Source organism: Sminthopsis crassicaudata, chromosome 4 (genome assembly GCF_048593235.1).
Source record: "Sminthopsis crassicaudata isolate SCR6 chromosome 4, ASM4859323v1, whole genome shotgun sequence".
Lineage (NCBI taxonomy): Eukaryota > Metazoa > Chordata > Mammalia > Dasyuromorphia > Dasyuridae > Sminthopsis > Sminthopsis crassicaudata.
In genome coordinates this window covers 110,327,906-110,348,158 of record NC_133620.1, presented here as the reverse complement: position 1 = coordinate 110,348,158, position 20,253 = coordinate 110,327,906, and the positions used below count along the sequence as shown (strand labels likewise).

Below are 20,253 nucleotides of genomic sequence, written 5' to 3'. Positions count from 1 at the left end.
AAGGAAAAAGAGAGATCTAGATTATAGATTTATTAGACCGTGAGCTTCTGAATTAGTAATAACTGACTAAATTAAAATACTTTTATAAGTCAGATCCTCAAAACTCTGAAAGCTAATAATGTTTCATATTTTTAAAAAGAGACTTGCAAGAATTGATATGTTTGTAATGGAATTCCAAAAGCTCCTTAAGATATTTCACTTGAGTGGATCCTTCATCCAAGTATTCGGTGATTCTCTGATCTCCCAGTTTATCCTGTATATGTGGGCTCTGATGAACCCACAGTGATATTTTTGTTGGGATAACAGCAGTTTTTAAAAAAAATTTTTGACATATAGGTTTGGATTTGGAATTTTATGTACTTATTTACTTATTTCCCTCTACCTCCATTTTTGGTACTGATTATTAGGATAACAGCAGGTTTTTTTGTTTTGTTTTGTTTTTAAGTATTTGACAGGTAGGTTGGGATTTGGAGTTTTATGTCTTTATTTACTTGTTTCCCTCTACCAGAGCATGTCCACGTGAATGAAAAAGCCTGCATGGTCCGATGGGTGTTATTCTAGGAAATTCACAGTCTTCTTTAATCTTTACTCTAGACAGCATTTTCCATGGGAATGAAGAAGCCTTCTACTGCAGATCCCAGACCAGCCTGGACCGGTGTGCAATGGACTTAAGTTACTTAAACGGTACTGTTACCAACGGCAGTGTCTGCAGTGCCCACAGTGGGAACTCCCTCAACTGCTCCCAGAACTTCATCCAGGCTTCTCCAGTGTCTTCCAACCTCAGCATCCCCGGGAGCGACATCATGCGCGCCGACTACATCCCGAGCCACCGGCACAGTGCCATCATCGTCCCCTCGTACCGACCGACTCCCGACTACGAGACGGTGATGCGCCAGATGAAGCGGGGCGTGATGGCGGTGGACAGCCAGAGCCAGTCTCTCAGGAATCTCAACATCGGCAACACTCACGCGTACAACCAGCCGGAGGACCTGGTTTACAGTCAGCCCGAGATAAGGGAGAGACATCCTTACACCGTTCCTTACGTGCCACACGGCGGCTACAACAAGCCCGTGGGCCGAGCTGACCAAATGAAGCCAGGTGGTAAGACTGTGCACGGGAAGAAGGTGCCCAGCGCCATCTCCCACACGGTGAGCACCCCGGAGCTGGCCAACATGCAGCTGCAGAACAACCACAGTTACAACACCGCTCACATGCTCAAGAATTACCTCTTCCGGCCTCCGCCCCCCTACCCTCGCCCGCGCCCCGCCACCAGCACGCCCGACCTTGCCAGCCACCGCCACAGGTACGTCAGCGGGAGCAGCCCTGACCTGGTCACCCGGAAGGTCCAGCTGTCCGTGAAGACTTTCCAAGAGGATAGCTCCCCGGTCGTCCACCAGTCGCTCCAAGAGGTCAGCGAGCCCCTGACGGCCAACAAGCGCCATTCCGCCGTCAATAAGCGCCATAGCCTGGAAGTAATCAGTAACATGGTGCGTGGGATCGAAGCCATGGCCCTCAAGACGCTCAACGCCCCGATACCGCGCCGAAACACCCTCCGGGAACAGGTGCCGCCGGAGGAGGTGCCCATGAGCCACGACCATCTGCCCGCCGCCCACTACCATCACAAGAAGACCTCCTCCGACGCCACGATGCTCATCCACAGTAGTGAGAGCGAAGAGGAAGAAGAGACTCCCGAGGCAGTTCCCCGGATCCCTGCTCTCCGAGAGAATGTGAGGTACAGCGCCCAGCTGCAGGCCGCTTTGGCCCGAATCCCCAACAAGCCCCCGCCCGAATATCCAGGACCCAGGAAAAGTATTAGCAACGGGGCCTTGAGGCAAGATCAAGTAAGCATGTCCGCAGCCACTGCGAGAAGCAGGGTCATGAGGCCGGGGCCCGCCAAAGCCATCAGCGTGTCTCGCCCAGACCAGCTCTCCATCAATGGCTCTTCTCTCGGCCCCTCGATCTCAGAACCTGACCTCACAAGTGTGAAGGAGCGGGTCAAGAAGGAACCGGTGAAGGAGAGGCCTGTTTCTGAAATGTTTTCTCTAGAGGACAGCATTATAGAAAGAGAAATGATGATCAGGGTAGGTATCCTTCTTTTCCGGGTTACTTTCCTTTGTCCTTCTCTCCACCTTAGCGTGCCTTCCTACTTCTTCATATCTGCGCACACCCAATCTGAAAATGAAGCTCCTCTAAAAACAGAGATAAAGCTGACTCAGGAAATGCTTGTAGAGGTTACAGGAAAAATTGGAGCAAAATTTAAAAATGTAAAAATTACTTTAATCACCTTGTATCCTTATTATTCTCCCACAGCCATGTATTCCCTAAATCTATGATTTTATAAAGAGGTTTTGATAGAAAAGATTAATGTGGATGGGGTTAATAAATAAGTATATTTGTTTTCATATACACATTGCATATACATATGGATGCGTGCATATCCATATTTATATGTATACACACGTATCAGGAGAGGAATGCATAAATTTCACCTTTCAGTGCTGGTTATCATATTTGAATGCATGGTACATCTGGTCTCATTTTAAAATTGTGTTTTTGTATTCATATGAAAAACACAAGAGCATCATAATGCTGAGAAGAATGGCCAGAGTTGCCCATCAGCAAAGTGAAGTATCCTCTCATTTTAACAATTTAGTCTGTTTTGCTGCTAATGGTATTTCCTTTCCATACGTGTGCACAGGCCACCTAGATACAATTTTATATTAGACATGAATAATATGTGTTCGCTAGTCAGTGAGCAGATGATGCTTCATGAGCAGAAGTGTTCAGAATGATAGGGAGGGAGGGAGATCTAATTTAATGAGATGGACACCTTCCTTATTCACTTGAAAATTGCTGAAAATAAGGTTGTTGTTTTAAAATATATATAAATGAAGTCAGTATTGCCTAGTATTCTAGGAAGTTTTTATTCTCTGTGAAACCAGTTTACTTTTAACTAATCCATCTCAGATTGGTTTCTGCTTTTAATTTAATTCACCATATCTGTACTATTAAGTAGCTTTGGGTCATTTGAGAAACTCTAAACATTTCTGAAATTGGCTCTGGTTGTATTTATGTAGTTTCTTGCATTTATAGGTCTGTTTCTTCTACCTAATCCCCAAAGAGCAATTAAGGTGAATGTTTTAAGAAACCCAAGCCCCAGGGTTTAAAAAAACAACATGATTTATAGAAACATTTTTGTTTTATGAATTTTCTTGTCCTCATGTTGGTTTAGCCATGATTGCAGCAATACTCAAAATCGAATGCAACTGCAATTCTCTCCTTTCCCCCTTCCTCAATTTTTCTACATCTAGAGGCAAATGACAACTTCTTAATTTTTTATGCATTTTCTGAGAGAGGGAAGAGGAAAAAAGTTCACCTAACTTGGGAAAAGAAATAATCCACGGGAAAGGAAAAAGCTCTACCCATAGTTCCTATTGTGTCATATAAAGAGCCTCAAGGTGCCGCTTGTAGTTTTAGAGTTCAGCATATCTGCCTTAGCAGCTAGCTATGTCTGGAGTCAGAAAGAGCTGAACTCAAATGTAGCATCAGACACTGAACTAGCTTTGTGACTGTGAGCAAATCCCTTAACCCTATTTGCCTCAGTTTCCTCATCTGTTAAATATGTCAGAGAAGGAAATGGCAAACCATTCCAGTATCTTTGCCCAAAAAAACCCCAATTGAGGTCATGCAGGATTAGACATAACTATAGTGATTGAACAATAGTTTTAAGGCAATTAAAGTCATTTTTGCAAGGCCAGTCTGATTTCCCCTTTTCTAGTTTATTGCATTTTGGGGGCAGCGAGGTGGTGCAGTGGATAGAGCACCAGCCCTGAAGTCAGGAGGACTTGAGTTTAAATCTGGCCTCAGACATTAATACTTCCTAGTTGTGTGACTCTGGCAAGTCTCTTAACCCCAATTGCCTCAGCTTAAAAAAAAAAAGTTGCTGTTTATTGTACTTTTGTCACATTCAGCAGTACCCCATCTTAGCTAGCCCCTAGTCACATTCATACCCTTCTTCTAGTCATCAGATTATTAAATTAAGGAAAAATAAGCAAATTGACCTGCAGCAAAGAAATAGAAGGTTTCCTTCTCCCTAACATGAAACCTAAATATAAAGAAGGACCAAATTTTGTCATATATTTTTTAGGCTTATTGCTTAATGAAATGTAAAGCTGTGCTGTCAAGTTCCATGGTTGGTTACCCTATTTATTCAATTGAATTTTGATGAATACAATCATTTCCTATTTATTCCACTGGAGATCATTCATACACACCATTCAGAAGCTGTTATTCGTGATAGTTTCTGTGTCTTTGGGCTACAAGAACAGTGAATTAGAAGGGCGATCATTACTACCCTGACCTTAGCTAACACCTCTGTATTCAAGGCAACTCTTGTTCTAAACTATGGTACTAGAGGGTGGTAGAGAGAATTTTTTGAGATGCTGCCTAGCTCTCATAGTAACCTTTCTCTTGAACTAAACGCATAAGAACGGTGAGCAAATTATCTCCTGCTTTATTTCTTCCCTTGTTCCATTCTGTTTATGCATGTAGTAGAGAATCAAATGCGAAGATAAATATGCACTAACACAATTATGTTAGGAACATCCTATTTGTGTGATCCTGCTTTGCTTCATCCTTGAAACATTTTCATGATTTCTTTCCCAAGATTATTTCCTTCTGTGATTGCAATTAGCTTAGAGTGACTTCTTCACTAAATAGGAATATAATAAAATAGGAGAGGGAATTGTTAGTATTTGGTTGAGTTTTATGGAGGAGTCTCACCAAGCTGCTTCAGGTTGACCTCTCAGAGATCCTCATCTTTTTTTAGACTCGTATAGTGGCTACCTGGCCTGTTTGGGAGGGACAAAATCAGAGAGGATATAATAGCTTACATTTCTACAATGCTTTTAAGGGTTGTAAAATACTTTTCTTTACAATAGCACTATGAGGTAGGTGATAGAAATTTGATCCCCATTTTAGAGATGAGGTGATTGAGACTCATAAAAGGTGATGACCCTGTTCATACCCCTGTTAAGTATCAGTCACATTTGAACCCAGTCTTAGTGATTACAAATATGACATTGTTAAGGGCACAATACTATTGTACCATACTATTAAAAAGTATTGAATACTATTGAAAGAAATGATGGATCTTTTTTTTTTTTTGGTCACGTCTTAGTCTTTATGGCCCCATTTGGAATTTTCTTTGCAAAGATACTGTAGTGGTTTGCCATTTCCTTTTCTAAGTAATTTTACAGATGAGGAAACTGAAGCAAACAGGGTTAAGTGACTTGCCTAGGGTAACACAGGTAGTGCCTAAGGCCAGATTTGCACTCAGAAAGATGAGTCTTCTTGACTCCAGGTCTGCTGCTCTCTCCATTGTACCATCAAGCTGCCCACTGCCCATCTTGGTGTATTTTCTGTAATAAAAGTAAAAATATTTTAACTCGGGAGAGGAGGGAGTACAGAAGGTTAGAATCTGCCCTATGGCATGCTTCTAGTGCTTTAAAAAGTGATTATTCACTTCATGGATTTTTATATTCTGTACTTCAACTTCATTCTTCTGAGTCCTGCTTCTGGAAAAAAGATTGGGAAGGCTACTTAGGGGCCTTGAGGAAGGCAGTGTGATTTAGTGGAAAAAACAGTGTTCAGCGTCAATCCCAATTGATCTCAATCCCAGCTGTACTACTTATTCCTGTAATGTTCTTGGGGAAATTATTTTGTCCCTATGATCCTCAAATATTTGTGAAATATATAAAAAATATAAAATTTGTAAGATTTTTGTAAAATGAAGGAGTTGGAATAATTTTTGGAGATATTTTTATCTATGAATCTGTGATCCTATAATCAATGAAGGTACATCTTAGGGAGCTGGATAGGGCACTGGATAAGTTGGAGTCAGGAAGAACCAAATTCAGATTTGACCTCAGATTTTTACTAACTATAATCTGGACAAGTCACTTAATCTGTAAAATGGGGTAACTTAATTGTAAAATGGGTAATAATAATAATCTCTGCCTCCCAGTACTATAGTAAGCATCAAATGAGATAATATTTATACAGTACTTGGTACATAACAGGAACTATATAAACGCCAGATGTAGTTGTTATTAGTGACATGAGGTGTTTGTGCCATCCTTTTCCCTTCTAGATTAGATCATGATGGGTCAGAATGAATGCCTTAGGTGTCAGGGCAGGGATTTCTAGTGCTTTCTGCATGTCTAGGTAGACATTTAGGGATTAATACCAATAATGTAATCAAAATGTAATAGTGCCATGAACCTTCCACTTTGCATTCTGGTAAATCAAGAAACCAGCTTCTAGATTCAGTTATAGAACCATGGAGTCATGCTCCTGTGCTGCATTATCCATGTATAACATATAATCCATATCACTATAAAGCACTTACACAAACTTTAATCTTCTACATTGCTTTTTTTTTTTTCCAAGACATTTGGGGTTAAGTGGCTTGCCCAAGGTCACACACCAAGTATTAAATGTTTGAGACTGGATTTGAACTCAGGTCCTCCTGACTTCAGTGCCAGTACTCTACTGCACCATCTTTTATCTTCTTAATACCTAACACACTCTTTTGCACACAGTAGGAGCTTAACAGATTTTTGGCAATGAATGAGTCATTTGTTCTGCCCTTATGATTAAGATCACACCTTAGATCTCTAGATTCATCTCTCTTTTGAATTTATTTTAGTGCTCAAAATCAATATATGAAGGATCATTCCCTTCTGTAACTCTGGAGTTAGATTAGAATACTTTCTTCACTAAAATAGAATATAATATTAAATATAAACTCCATGAAGTTGGGATCATTTAACTTTTTTCTGCTCTATCTCCCTGGAATACAAAAAGAGTTTAATATATGCTTATTGATTTAACTGAGAGCATAAGAAAGTTTTAGTTTCTATTATGTGGCCTAGAACTCACTAGAACTTGAGAGTATTGTGAGTGGATAATTCAAATTATTGTCATTATTAGGTGGGATTACACAAGGAAATCTAATGGCCTCCCTATCACCTACTTTAAAAACAATAACAAACAAAAATAACAAAAAACCTTATAGATACATGAGGCTCTTGCCCAGTTGAGTGAGTTCTCTAATGGTATGTATTTATTTCTCCGTGGAATCTTCCTTTTGAAAGTAAAAACTCATCACTCAGGTAGCAACTGGTTCCCTGAGGCACATGGTGAAGAATGGGAAAGTTGTTTTTGAATTTACTCTGCTAATAGTGATCATCTACATTCCTTGGCTGGGGAATTACAGATTTGGGGAGATTAAAATGCATTCCTGTATTCTACTGGTGTTATAAACAATTACTCAGACAGAATGAGAACTTGCCTTTTCTTGCCAAAAGAATCTAGAGAAGCAGAAGATGGAGGCTCAGAAGAGACCACTCATGTTGGCGGCATTGAATGGGCTCTCGGTGGCCCGGGTACCAGGGCGTGAAATTAGCCTCGATGATGCATCTCGGATGACAATGGATGATCGGGTAAGTGTTGGACTTGTTAAACATATGTCTTTAAAAAAAAAAAAAAAATCTGAGTTTCTTTCCATCCTAATTTCAAATTTTTAAAAGAAACTACTTTGTTTATCATATCAGATTTTAAACACACCAATTCATTTACTTAAGAATGGAAGGACTGTGAAATTCTCATACTTGTTCTCCATTAATCTGGTTGCTAATTTAACATTGCCTCAATTTTCTTTTTTACAAATTTGTCAGAGGTGAACTATTACTTGATTTAAATGATCATTACCACTAGCTATATGATCTGTGAAATGATTATCTTACTATATGCAAACGTCTCCTACTGTATTGAAAGTATGAATTGTTGGACAGCCATTTTTTTTTTTTTTACTCACAACTCCTTAGGAAGATTTCTAGTGCAAAAAGTGTTTTATTTAATAATTGCTCATCTTTCATTCTTGAAGGGGCCCAGTGATATCATGAGGGTGATATCTTGACTTATGAGTGGATTGGATTTAAGCAGATTTTACAAAGTAAAGTCATCAGCCTCATTTTCTCTTCTAGAGGTATCAAAATCTAGTGACAAGACAAAAGTCAAGATGACTGGCAATGTCCCAAGATGCAGTTGAATGACCTTAACCTTTCTAAATTAAGGTCTTTCTCAAGCAAACCTACACACTCAAAATGCATAGTACATATTCACCCTCTCCCTGATTATTGCTACCTTGCCTGGAGCCTATTTATTTTATAGTGAAAAGGTTCTTGGACTTGAAAATCAAAGGACCTGAGTTCATATCTCAGCACTATTATATATAAAATATGGGACCTTGGGCAAGATCCTTTATCTTTCTCGTGCTCTCTTTCATTATCTCTGAGATAAAGGTTGTTCAACTTCATGACATTCTAATATTTCTTCTAGCTCTGGCTCTGTTAACTTCTGCTACTATCAGGAAATGGCAGAATCATGCTGGGTAATTTTTAATCTAGTATTAATAGAGTTCAGGTTTTTAAATCTCTTTGGTTTCTCTAGTATTATTTTCATATGATTAGTGGTTTGATCAACAAAAAATGACTTTTAAGAAACAAAGCAGTAAAACTTTCTTGAAAAATATTTGGCTAGAAACTATTGTCTTAAGAGAGTGAAAGACTCCATGAGAAATGAAATAATTGGCTCTTAGCCAGTAGTTACAGAGTGCTCCATTTGTCAGGATTTAGGATCACAGAGGGGAAGGAGACCAAGAAAAAAATCCAGAAAAAGCATTTTTCACTTTAATAATAATCAGTTAGTCATTAAGTGTTCAGTATGTAAGAAGCACTCTGTTAAAGTGTTAGGAACACAGAGACAACGATAAGGAGCTCACATGCTAATTGGGGAAACTATATTCAAATAACTCCATTTTAAAATGATGTACTGAAATGATAGAAAGAAATCACAAGAAAGAATACCCTAGAAGTGGTGGGTAGTAAGGAAGGAAAGATTGGAGAATGGAGAAAGCCTCCCGCTGAAGATTGGATTTGACCTGAGTTCTGAAGGAAGCTAGGGAAGTTGAGTGAGAGGTGAGGAAAAGCAGTCTATGATTGAGGGATGACAACTGGTGGAAATGCATGGAGTCTAGAGATAGAATTGTGCATAAGGAACAGCAAGTGGGTCAGTGTAGCTGGACATGGAGCAGAATAAAATATAAGAAGACTGACATGATAGGAAAGTGCCAAATTTTGAAGGGCTTTAAATGCCAAAATAGAGAATTGTATAATTGATCCTGGACCAAAACCACTGGAGCTTTTTGAGAGAGACAGACAGAGAGACAGAGAGACAGAAAGAGAGAGACAGAGAGACAGAGAGACAGAAAGAGAGAGAGAGAGAGAGAGAGAGAGAGAGAGAGAGAGAGAGAGAGAGAGAGAGAGTAAGTAAAAGAAAGAGACAGAGAAAGACAGAAGAGGAGAGGAAAGAGACAATTGTGGGCAGGGGGTGGGTGGCACTTCATTGAACTATGCTCAGTTAGAAACAAATGTGGTAAGAGAATGAAAGGCTCCATGAGAAATGTAATATATAATATAGAAATAGGCTTTTAGCCAATAGTTACAGAATGTTTAGTTTGCCAGGATTTAAGATTATAGAGTGGAGGGAATCCAAGGGGTGGGGAGAGGGAGAGACACAGAGAGAAAGTGGGGAGATGAACATGGTCAGAACTACAGGAAGATCATCTAGGCCAGTGGTCCTCACACTTTTAAAATAGGGGCCAGTTCTCTGTCCCTCAGACTGTGGGAGGGCAGGACTATAGTAAAAACAAAAGCTCACACTCTGTCTCCGCCCCTCAGCCCATTTGCCATAACCTGGAGGGCCTCATAAATGTCCTCAGCGGGCCGCATCTGGCCCTCGGGCCGGAGTTTGAGAACCCCTGATCTAGGCAGCAGACTAGAGAATGGATTCAAATGGGATGAGGTTTGAAGTGGGGAGAATAATTAGAAAACATTGCAATAGTACCAGATTTCAAATTATATTACCAAATGGTAATCATAAAAACAATCTGCTACTGGCTAAGAAATAGAGTAATGCATCATTGGAATAGATTGTTATTTACATAGCAACATATTGACATGTAGGATGTGAACATTGTAGTATATTGTTATTCAAACTCAAACATCTAAGGTTTTGGGGAAAGAACTCACTATTTGAGAAAAAAAAAATGACTGGGATAACTGGAAAGTAGTTTGGCAGAAACTAGGAGTAGACCAACATTTCACACTGTATAACAAAATAGCATTAAAATGGGTACATTATTGAGGCATAAAGGATAATATCCTAAGCAAATTAGGGGAGCATGGAAAATTTTATCTATTAGATCTATAAGGGAAGTCTTTGTGATCAAATGAGAAAACGAGGATTAGGGGGAGTATAATGGATAATTTTGATTACATGAAAGTTAATTAAAAGGTTTTATATAAATAAAACAATGTAGGCAAAACTAGAAGGAAAGCAGGAAACTGGGAAAATTTTTTATGGTAAGTTTCTTGGATAAAGGCCCCCTCTCTCATATATATAGGGAACTCTATCAAATTTATAAAAATAAGAGCCATTCTTCAGTTTATAAATGGTCAAAGGATATGAACAGTTTTCAGAAGAAGAATTCAAAACAATTAGGTCATATTTTTAAAATGCTCTACGTCACTATTGATTAGAAAAATGCAAATTAAGTACCACCTCACAGCTTTCAGATTGGCTAACATAACAGATAAGGAGAATGACATGCTGGAGGAGATGTGGAAAAATTGGGACACTCATCTACTCTTGGTAGAGTTGTGAACTGGTTCAATCATTCAGAAAACAATTTAGAACCATGTCCAAAGATTTATAAAACTGTGCATACCTTTTGACCAACAATACCACTACTAGGCTTACACCTTAGAGACATCAAAGGAAAATTAAAGGGACCTATATGTAAAAAAATATTTCTAGAAAATCTTTTTGTGATTGCAAAGAATTGAAAACTGAGAGGATGTCCATCCATTGGGGAATGGCTAAACAAGTTGTGGTATATAATTGTGATGGTATCCTACAGTGCTATAAGAAATGACGAAGGGGATGATTTCAGAAAAACCTGGGAAGACCTATATGAATTGATGCAAGGTGAAGTGAGCAGAATCAAGAGAACATTGTGCATGGTGACAACAATACTATAATGATGATCAACTGTGAAAGACTTAGCTACTCTGATCAATATATTGATCCAAGACAGTTTGGAAGGACTCATGATAAGAAATGCTATTCACCTGCAGAGAGAGAACTGATGAACTCTGAGTGCAAATTGAAGTGTAATTTTTTTTTCCCTCTTTGTTTTTGTTGTGTTTTTTTACTATGTAAATATGGTTTGTATGATTTCACATGCAAAATGGGTACTATATATGTATATTTATGGCAGTGGGACAAAGTATATAGATTAATGAACTAGGGATAAAGGGATATAGAAGGGTGTGTAGAGTTATGGTAATGGGATAAGGTATGTAGATTAATGGGAAAAGGATTAGATGGGGAGAAAGGATAAGGTAAGGTGGGGTAGAGAAGAGAGTTTAGATTAATGGGAATGGGATAAAGTGTGTAAATTAGTGGGAATGGGATGAAGAGGAAAGAAAGGGTAGGGGCAGAAGATAATGGAAGGATCCATGGGGCAGGGGGAGGTTAAGTAATAGCCAGGCAAGTTAAAGAGCAGAATTAAAGTAAAAGAGTTAGCAGGGATAGGAAAGAAGAGATATATACAAAAACACTATAATAAGTATCAGGACTAGAATTTTTTAGAAAAAAAAATAGTGGGGCTAGTAATCATTAATTTTAGAGAAAGTCAAACTTAAACATTTAATCAGGAGAGAAAACTACCTTATATGTCAGCCATATTAAGATACATGTTTACATATGGGTAAATCTGTATGTACATAAATGTTTGAATACATGTGAGTATGTATATATGGAGGTGTATATATGAATATATGTAGATATATGTATATGTGTGGGTATATGGGTATGTATGTATATATATGTTACATTTATATATCTATGTAATTATATCTATATATCTATATATATAAATATATATATGTGCCTAATTTTAGCCTGTTTGGGGAAGGTGGTGAGAATGAAAGGGAAAAAAAGAATAAAGTAAAAAGTGTATAGCAGAGAATAAAAGAATAACCTACAAGGAAACAAAGGAAAGATGGACACTCATGAATATAATCTCTATTATTATTATATATGCTTTCTTAAAATGGAAATTTATTGTTATATATTTTGAATCCTTCCTGATGTTTTGCTGGGCACAATGTTTTGGTTTTTTGATTTTTTATTATTTTCCTTTTCTGTTTTTTTTTTTTTTTTTTTTTACTATTATGTTTTTTTCTTATTTTGTATTCAGTTCAACTAAAAAAAATAAAAAATTTAATCCAAAACCCCCTCAAAACTCCAACCTAAACCCAAATTTTACATTGTGGGGTTTTACAATTCCATCTGCAGCCATTATTTACTATTCTCCACAGAACAAAGAAATATTCATGTTTATTTATGTTTGCCAATTTTATGATAATAAAAAAGAATTTTAAAAACCAACAACAAAAAAATTGGGTATCATATTGTTTGCCTTCTTGATGGGTGTTGGAGGAACCAGAGGGATAGAAAGAATTTGGAATTCGATTTTTAAAAATAATAAATCTAAAAAGAAAAAATAAAAATAATTAATCTTAAACAAAAATAAATTTTTGCAATAGTGGTATGTGATGAGTGCCTGTTGAAAAGTGGTGATTGGGTGAGTGAAGAGAAGGAGATGTGTTAGAGATGTTTTAGCAGTTAAAAAGTAGCATGAATTGAGATTATATTGAATATGTAAGGTGAGTATGAGTTAGTAGAAGCTGTGAACCAAGATAGTAAGCCTGGGTAGTTGGATGGTCCCCTCTGTACTAACAGGAAATTTGGAAGGAGAGGAGGGTTTTTGGTGAAAGATAATGAGTTCAAAATTGGATGTGTTGAGTTTGAGATTCCTGTGGAATATCCAGTTTGAGATCTAATGACAGTTGGGGTTTGTGGAAGCTGGAAATATAAGCATGGGAACCATCTGCATAGTCTTGGTATTAAAACCAAGGAACTCGATGAGATCAGAAGAGATAGTATAGAGAAAAACAGGAATAGTCTTAGGGGTACCCATAGTTAGTAGAAGTGACCTGGATAAAAATCCAGCAAAGGAGACTAAGAATGGATAGATCGAATGAGAACCAGAAGAGAGCACTGTCATGAATACATAAAAATATTCCAGAGGAGAGGGTGATTGACTGGATCAGAGATTTATGAGAGGTCAAGAAAGATGAGGATTGAGAAAAAGCCATTAGATATTTCAGTTAATAGACCATTGATGACTTTAAAGTGAACAGTTTTTGTTTTTGTTTGATGAGGGAGACCTGGACTCATTTAAAGGCAGCAGTCAAGAAACCAGTAATAGAGACAGAAAATTAGGGAGTTAGAATGATAGTGATAATATGCTGTAGAAGGCTGGAGGACAGGAGGTCAAGGATGCATGTTGGAATGTTTGCTTTGGTAATGAGGATGGCTACCTGTCTTTTCATGTGAGATAGAGATGAAATAGGAGATACTGGAGGAAGACATCTGAGTGCTATGAAAAGAGGAGGAGGAAGAAAAGAAAAAAATGGACCTTCAGTTTTTTCAGAATTTTAAGCTAAATCCACAGGTGAGAGTAATGGGGGTATGTATGAGAAACCATGGAGGCTTGAGGCGGGATGATAAGTGGTAGAATAGCTGCTGTGTTGAATGGGATAGTTAATTTATTAGGGAGGTATTAAAAGACAAATTTGCTGCAGTGAGGGCTCAGTTGAAGTTTTTTAATATAAATTTATAGATTTAGGATTATAGACATATGGAAAGAAGACTCAAAGGAAATCTGGCAAAAGCCTGTCATTTTAAAAATTAGGAAATGAGACCTTTGAAGGTTGAGCAGTTTACTATAGCCATTCCCCGGTATTGTGTCAGATGATCAATTTGAACTTGTCTTCAAAAAATAGATGCTAATGGATTGTTGAGCACACACAGACTGTCCTTTGGATTTTGCCTTCTGTCCGTGCTTCATGTCAATATTCTTTTGGAGGTCCTGATGAAAAATAATATGGCAAAGAGAAAAGAAGCTAGAAAGAAGGGAGGAGTGATAATCCCCAAATTAATTCACTGTTCCTAGTTTCATTAAGATTAAAATGTATGCAGTAGCAAACTATTAGGTATATTTTAAATGATGAGTTTGTATTTGAACTGTTTCTAAATGACAAAATTGTAAAGAATTAAAATTTATGTCCTTTTGCAGTTTAGAACCCTGAAGAAGAAGTTGGAAGAGGGATTGGTATTTACAGAATATGAGCAAATTCCAAAGAAGAAGCCAGATGGTGTTTTCACTACTGCCACACTCCCAGAAAATGCTGAACGGAGTCGAATTCGTGAAGTGGTCCCCTATGAGGAAAATCGTGTTGGGCTGGTACCAACCAAAGAAAATAGCACTGGGTATATCAATGCCTCCCATATCAAGGTAAATGGGCAAGTGTATGGGGGAGGTTTTACAAAGAATGAGGAAAGACTTGAGGGCTTCCTATTATAATGTTTGGCTTTTTTCCCCAATCCCTCAGAGGATGTTTCTGAATGCCCATAATTTTCTTAGTAAATTATAAGGGCATGCCCATTGCTGCAGGGAGAAGAAAAGCAGACAAATAAACTAGTAATCTCTGTAAGAAAGGAGAGTCAAGTACATATACTTAGGGTACCAATCACTACAAATAGAATTTTTTACTTTCCATGTGGACTATAACTCTGAATGTATAGGAGTCATTTTTACTTTATTACCTTGTGAAACCTATTGCAGAAATTAAAGGTATGTCAGAATCTACTTTAAAATGAGATGTATGTATCTGTGTGTATGTGTCACACACACACACACACACACACACACATATATCATCTATTTCCTATGGGCGAGGTGGAGACAGAAAAGACTAGAGATCAGTGAAAATGATTAAAGGTTGGGAATTCTCACATGGTTGCTAGAAGCTGGGGTCCAGTGGTTCATTCTGGTGAAATAATTCTTGCTGGCCTATTGTTGCCAGTTGGTACTGCTGGCCATGGTTAAGTGAATGCCTGTCTGCTCTCTTGAATTTTTGAATGTTTCAGATCTTACCGGTCCTGGGACCCGTAGCTCTTCCTAGGGCAGAAGAAGTTAATGTTTTTTCTCTGGTAGTGTGGTAAAGCTTAGAGAATCCTCAGAATAATTTGTAAAAGATTAGTAGTTGAAGAAAATAATAAATTTCTATTAGAAGTTATTGAAAATAAAGATATAATTCTTTTCTTATTCAAGTTAATAGATAGCCTGAAATTTGTCCATAGATCCTGATCTAGGGCATAGGCTGTGCAGTACAGGATCAAGAAGGTCACTAGCCCTTGCCTCCTGTTCACCTTGCTTGAATTTATCACCTGGCTAGACATTTTGAAGGAGGATGGCTACAATTTGCCTGATCCCAGTGGTTTCAGCCTGGAGTTAGAACAAATTCATAGACAACTGCAGCTAGCTCACGAGCATATGGAGGTTGTATTATAACAGGACTTCTCAAGACAGAATTGTGACTTCCAGAAATCTTTCTGGATCATTTGTAATTGGATCTTCTTAGAGGTTGATAAAGAACTGAGAAATTTGAATTCATAAGATGAAGAGCCTGAGAATTCTATCATCCAAAGAAAAGCTTTATATTTTAAGTGATATTTTTGGTGTTTGTATACATCAACCATGGAGTTTAGGGGATTTATTAAAAGAGAACTAGCTTTTTTTTTTTTGATGCGTTATAAGGACTTGCTGAGTCTTTTTCAGGACTGATCATCCATCTCTGGTGTGTAGTCACCAAACTCACCTGTGGCTCCAAAAAGCTATAGCATATGTAGCAACCATACCTCAGCAAAACTGTCTTAGCAGATGGGCTAATCCAGATTGTGAGTAACCAAACAACAGACCTCAAATCCATATCAACTATGCAATGAAAAATAGAATAACTTCTAAGTCTGAAGATTCCCTTGAGTTAATTTGGTAGTGATCATTATAACATGTAGATATGTAGATTGCAGTGAGAATTCAAACTCTAGTTTAGGTGAGGTTACTCAGCTAATCATCTCATTAGCTATAGAGATTTGGCTGATTCTATGTTTTGTGAAGAGATCTTTACCACATTGCTCTCACAATTTGAATTGTTAACGACCTGTAATTAGTAATTTTTCTTATTTATGGGTGACCCAGTTATGAGCAATCTTTTTGTGTTTTTCTCAGGAGTTAAGTTTAGACCACTACATTTTTCCTGAGACAGTATGTCCTGTTTTCTCGAGCCCCAAGTTGGAGTGATTAAAATATTGAGTCCTGCTTTCCAGAGCCCCATGTTGGGCGCCAAATGTTGTGTCCTGTTTTCTAGAGCCCCACATTGGGCGCCAAATGTTGTGTCCTGCTTTCTAGAGCCCTACATTGGGCACCAAATGTTGTGTCCTGCTTTCTAGAGCCCCCAAGTTGAGGTGACAAAATGTACCATTGCTCTCTAGTGCCCCCACACTGGGGTGATTAAAATATACCTTCCTAGTGGAGAAGTGATGAGGTGGGACTCCTGAAAATAGTGGAAAAATGGAGTCCTTTTATTTCAAGGGCTTTCCCCTTTTTATAATGTAACAAAAATGTAACAACTCTGAGCATGTAGGATCACATAAACAACTTGCTCTGTAGTTTGCCACGTGGTATCACTCTGCTTCAATCTCAACACAGGTTGTCACCACCCCCTGACTTCTCAGGTAGGCCGAGAGCCCTCAGGGGAGATGGGGAGCTGAGCCAGACATTGTTAGCAGGTTCTCTCTGGGCTGAAGGGTCTCATACTTCACCCAGAGTTTCTCCATTGATTGTGACCCTCTACAAGAATACCCATACATGCATGTACACATATTATCCATAGCTAGTGTCTGACACAAACCAATTTATTCAGCTAGTTAGAATATTTATATTTTTTACCCTATTTGCTCATTTCCACTGTTTTCTCAGCAGAAACGATGGGAATTCATGCTTTTAAATTATAGTGTGAAAAAACTATATCTTTATGATAAAAATTGAATAAACCACAGCCCAAGTTTTTTTAGAGTATTCCTTGTCCTGTAAGATTTTAAATTTTTGACCCTAACCCATAGCAATATTGGCATGATCTTTTTAAACTTATATTAACTATTAAAGTATCTCCCAGAATCAGTTGTAATCACTTTCTTCTAAAGAATGTGGTATGTCAAGAAAATAGATTTTTTTTTTTTTTGGTATCTGAAGTCAACTATCCCCATTTTCTTTGTACTCATGTGCATTATCAGAAGAATCCTGTGGGCAGAACAACCAACACATTTATGAGACAATGAGAGAGACAGACAGAGAGAGGGGAATAAAATCAGTTATCTTCAGTATCTCAGCCTTGATTTATGGTTTCAAATTGATAACTCAAATCATAATTTTAAAATAGAATAATAGATTAATGGACAACCTGTTGAATGCAGCAACATTTTGATATCTCATACTATTGATAGAATATCACCCACTATTTTCCACTATTTTCCCACCTTTCAAAAATAATTGTCACTGCTTAAACTGTGCTCAGAGACACATTCCCTTCCCTAGCCACATTCTGAGAAAGGCTCATTTATCATTGATAGCCATGGTGGACATAGCATGATTAGAGCACGTACAAACCTGTAATTAAGGTTTTGGGCTGTAGTTTTATGTTTTGTCAGTATTCTATCTCTAGATTCCAAAGGGTTGGCCTTGAAGGTAGAATCATATTTGTGAAATCTATCTTAGTAGCTTGTACTCTCCTGCTTTGTATACTTAATTCAGAATTTGATAAACTTCTATAATTGCATGAGAATGTGGTAAATGCTTTAAGCAGCATCCTCTTAGAATATTTAAAGGTCACATGTAACATGTACCAGAAATGCTAATGTTGAGAAGCACAGTTCCTCAGAGAAGTCCAATTTTTAAATGTACATGAATTCTATTTCCCATAAATAATAGAAAAATGTAATTAACAGTTTTGACTCAAACATGCCTTGATAATGGGAGAGAAGTTGACAAGATTCTGCCTAGTTAGAATCATGTTAATGTGTTATTTCATGGGACATAAAAATGGAATGAAAAATTAATGTCAAACTCGTGCACAAAGTTCATTGCTTTCATGATCATTTAAGGATCGGCATTGGTTGATGTGTTTAAATGAAGTGGCCTGTTGATTTTCAAGTCAGTTTTGTGGCTCAGGGCAGAGACTCCCTTCAAAGCAGCCATTTTCCCCTCTTAGCATAGCCTTAAGCACTTTGGCCAGTCCTTTTGTTTGTGGCTTTTTTTATCTGATATTTATAACTCTGTAGTGAACAGTGGCCATGAGCTAAATGTTAGTATCTTTTCAAGATCATTTCCAGCTGTACAGGGGTGATTTGTCTTAGTCCAAGATCACAAGCTCATCTCTTCTCATTTTGAAGGAGATGTGAGATTGGGCCTGTGGGATTATGATGAGACAGAGTTGTTGTAGAATATAATGGAATAAAGATCTATGTGAATTTATGATTTGTCTGCTGGGTGCTGGCTTATAGAGCATTGGTTTTTCCCTTCTATAACAGGAAGACTTTCTCCTAAAACAAATTTTAAAAGCCCCAGGTGTCTGCAGTTGTTATGTTTCTGGAAAAATGAAAAACATTTAAAGTATAATATTTTGTTCAGGATTTAAAGAAACAAAAATTATTTTTATTTTAAACTAGAAGTTCAGCAGAACAAGCTGAAATAATATAATTATTTTTTATATATTCTTGGCTCTTCTTTGTAAATTATCTAAATCTGCATTTACAGTCAGGAAAAGAACTATTGGTGGGAAATATCCCCTTTGAGTTTTTAGTTCACCATCTTGATGACTATGGAAAGAGATTGGCTTTTCCATTCTGCCTCTGTGTTAATTACCCTTTGATAATTAACCAATATAGGAAAATGTGTTAATTTTTTTAGGTAGTCATATTCAATTGTAATGGATTATTTTACTAATACATTTTGATTTTTGGATATATAGCTGTGTTCTACACAAATGAATATATGTGTTGCAGTAATTTTATTTGTGAAGCTTTAGTATTTGACTTGTAGTATAGGTAAGAAAGATATTCTTTCTTTTGTTGATCAACTATCAAGGCAAAAGCTCTTCATTTTAAATGCAGTTGTCTCTTATTGTTAGGCATAAAATGAAACCACAATTTATAGATTTGTGAATTTTTCTTCCCTCATTTTGCTGGAATCCCCTCATGCTGGAATTTTATTATTTATTATTATCCTCCCCCCCATCCTCCCATTTTGTATCCTCAGTGCTTAATGCTTTGTCTTTCATTTAGTTGATATTTCATAAATGTCTATTGAGTAGAATTAAATTAGTAGCACAAATATCTAATTTATTCAGCTACATGAGATGTACCATTATGCATTTCCCTTTTATTTTCAAGGATTAAATATAATAAAAATATTCAAATAAATGTTAAATGCATGACTAGAGCTATATAAGCATCTGAATTAACAAATATATTAGAGTGTTAGAGTTCAAATCCAACCTCAGATACTTACTAGCTGCATGTCCCATGGGGTAAATCATTTAACTTCTATTTGGTTCAGTTTCCTCAACTATAAAATGGGGATAATAATAGCCCTTTCCCTTTCCCATCCCTTCCTCTCCCTTATTCCCTTCTTTTTCTCATTCCCTTCCCTTCACTTCCCTTTCTTTCCTTCATCTTATTATCTGACTTAGTTTTTGATATTTTTAATTAACATATATTTTTAAGATGGGAAAAAAAAGTTGCATGGAATTGGTTTAATGGTGTCCTCTCTGATTTTTAGGTAGCTGTTGCTGGAGAACAATGGCATTATATAGCAACTCAAGGTCCTCTTCCTCATACCTGCCATGATTTCTGGCAGATGGTGTGGGAGCAAGGTGTGAATGTGATTGCCATGGTTACGGCAGAAGAGGTATGTAGAATGGTGGCAAATAAATCATTTTCCATGAGTGCAGGTGACAATATAATATGGTTGATTTTTTTGGAATTCTCCCTCCCTAATGACCTCTTTTCCACAGATCCTGTTTGGATCACAGGATCAGATATAAGGTTAGAAGGGACTTCATTTATCCATTATCTAGTTCAGAGCCCTCACTTTAGATA

At 37.4% G+C, this 20,253-nt stretch overlaps 1 protein-coding gene across 4 annotated transcripts in view; it reads left to right on the top strand.

The window, feature by feature from the left end:
• The window catches only part of PTPN14 (protein tyrosine phosphatase non-receptor type 14), a 240,869-nt gene that overhangs the window by 195,626 nt on the left and 24,990 nt on the right, over positions 1 to 20,253 (top strand). For all 4 annotated transcript variants that reach the window (XM_074309148.1, XM_074309144.1, XM_074309145.1 and 1 more), the window contains 4 exons: positions 595 to 2,081; positions 7,371 to 7,505; positions 14,333 to 14,551; positions 19,934 to 20,062. In XM_074309148.1, the coding sequence (XP_074165249.1) occupies positions 595 to 2,081; positions 7,371 to 7,505; positions 14,333 to 14,551; positions 19,934 to 20,062 (1,970 nt within the window). The remainder of the gene's footprint in view (positions 1 to 594; positions 2,082 to 7,370; positions 7,506 to 14,332; positions 14,552 to 19,933; positions 20,063 to 20,253) is intronic.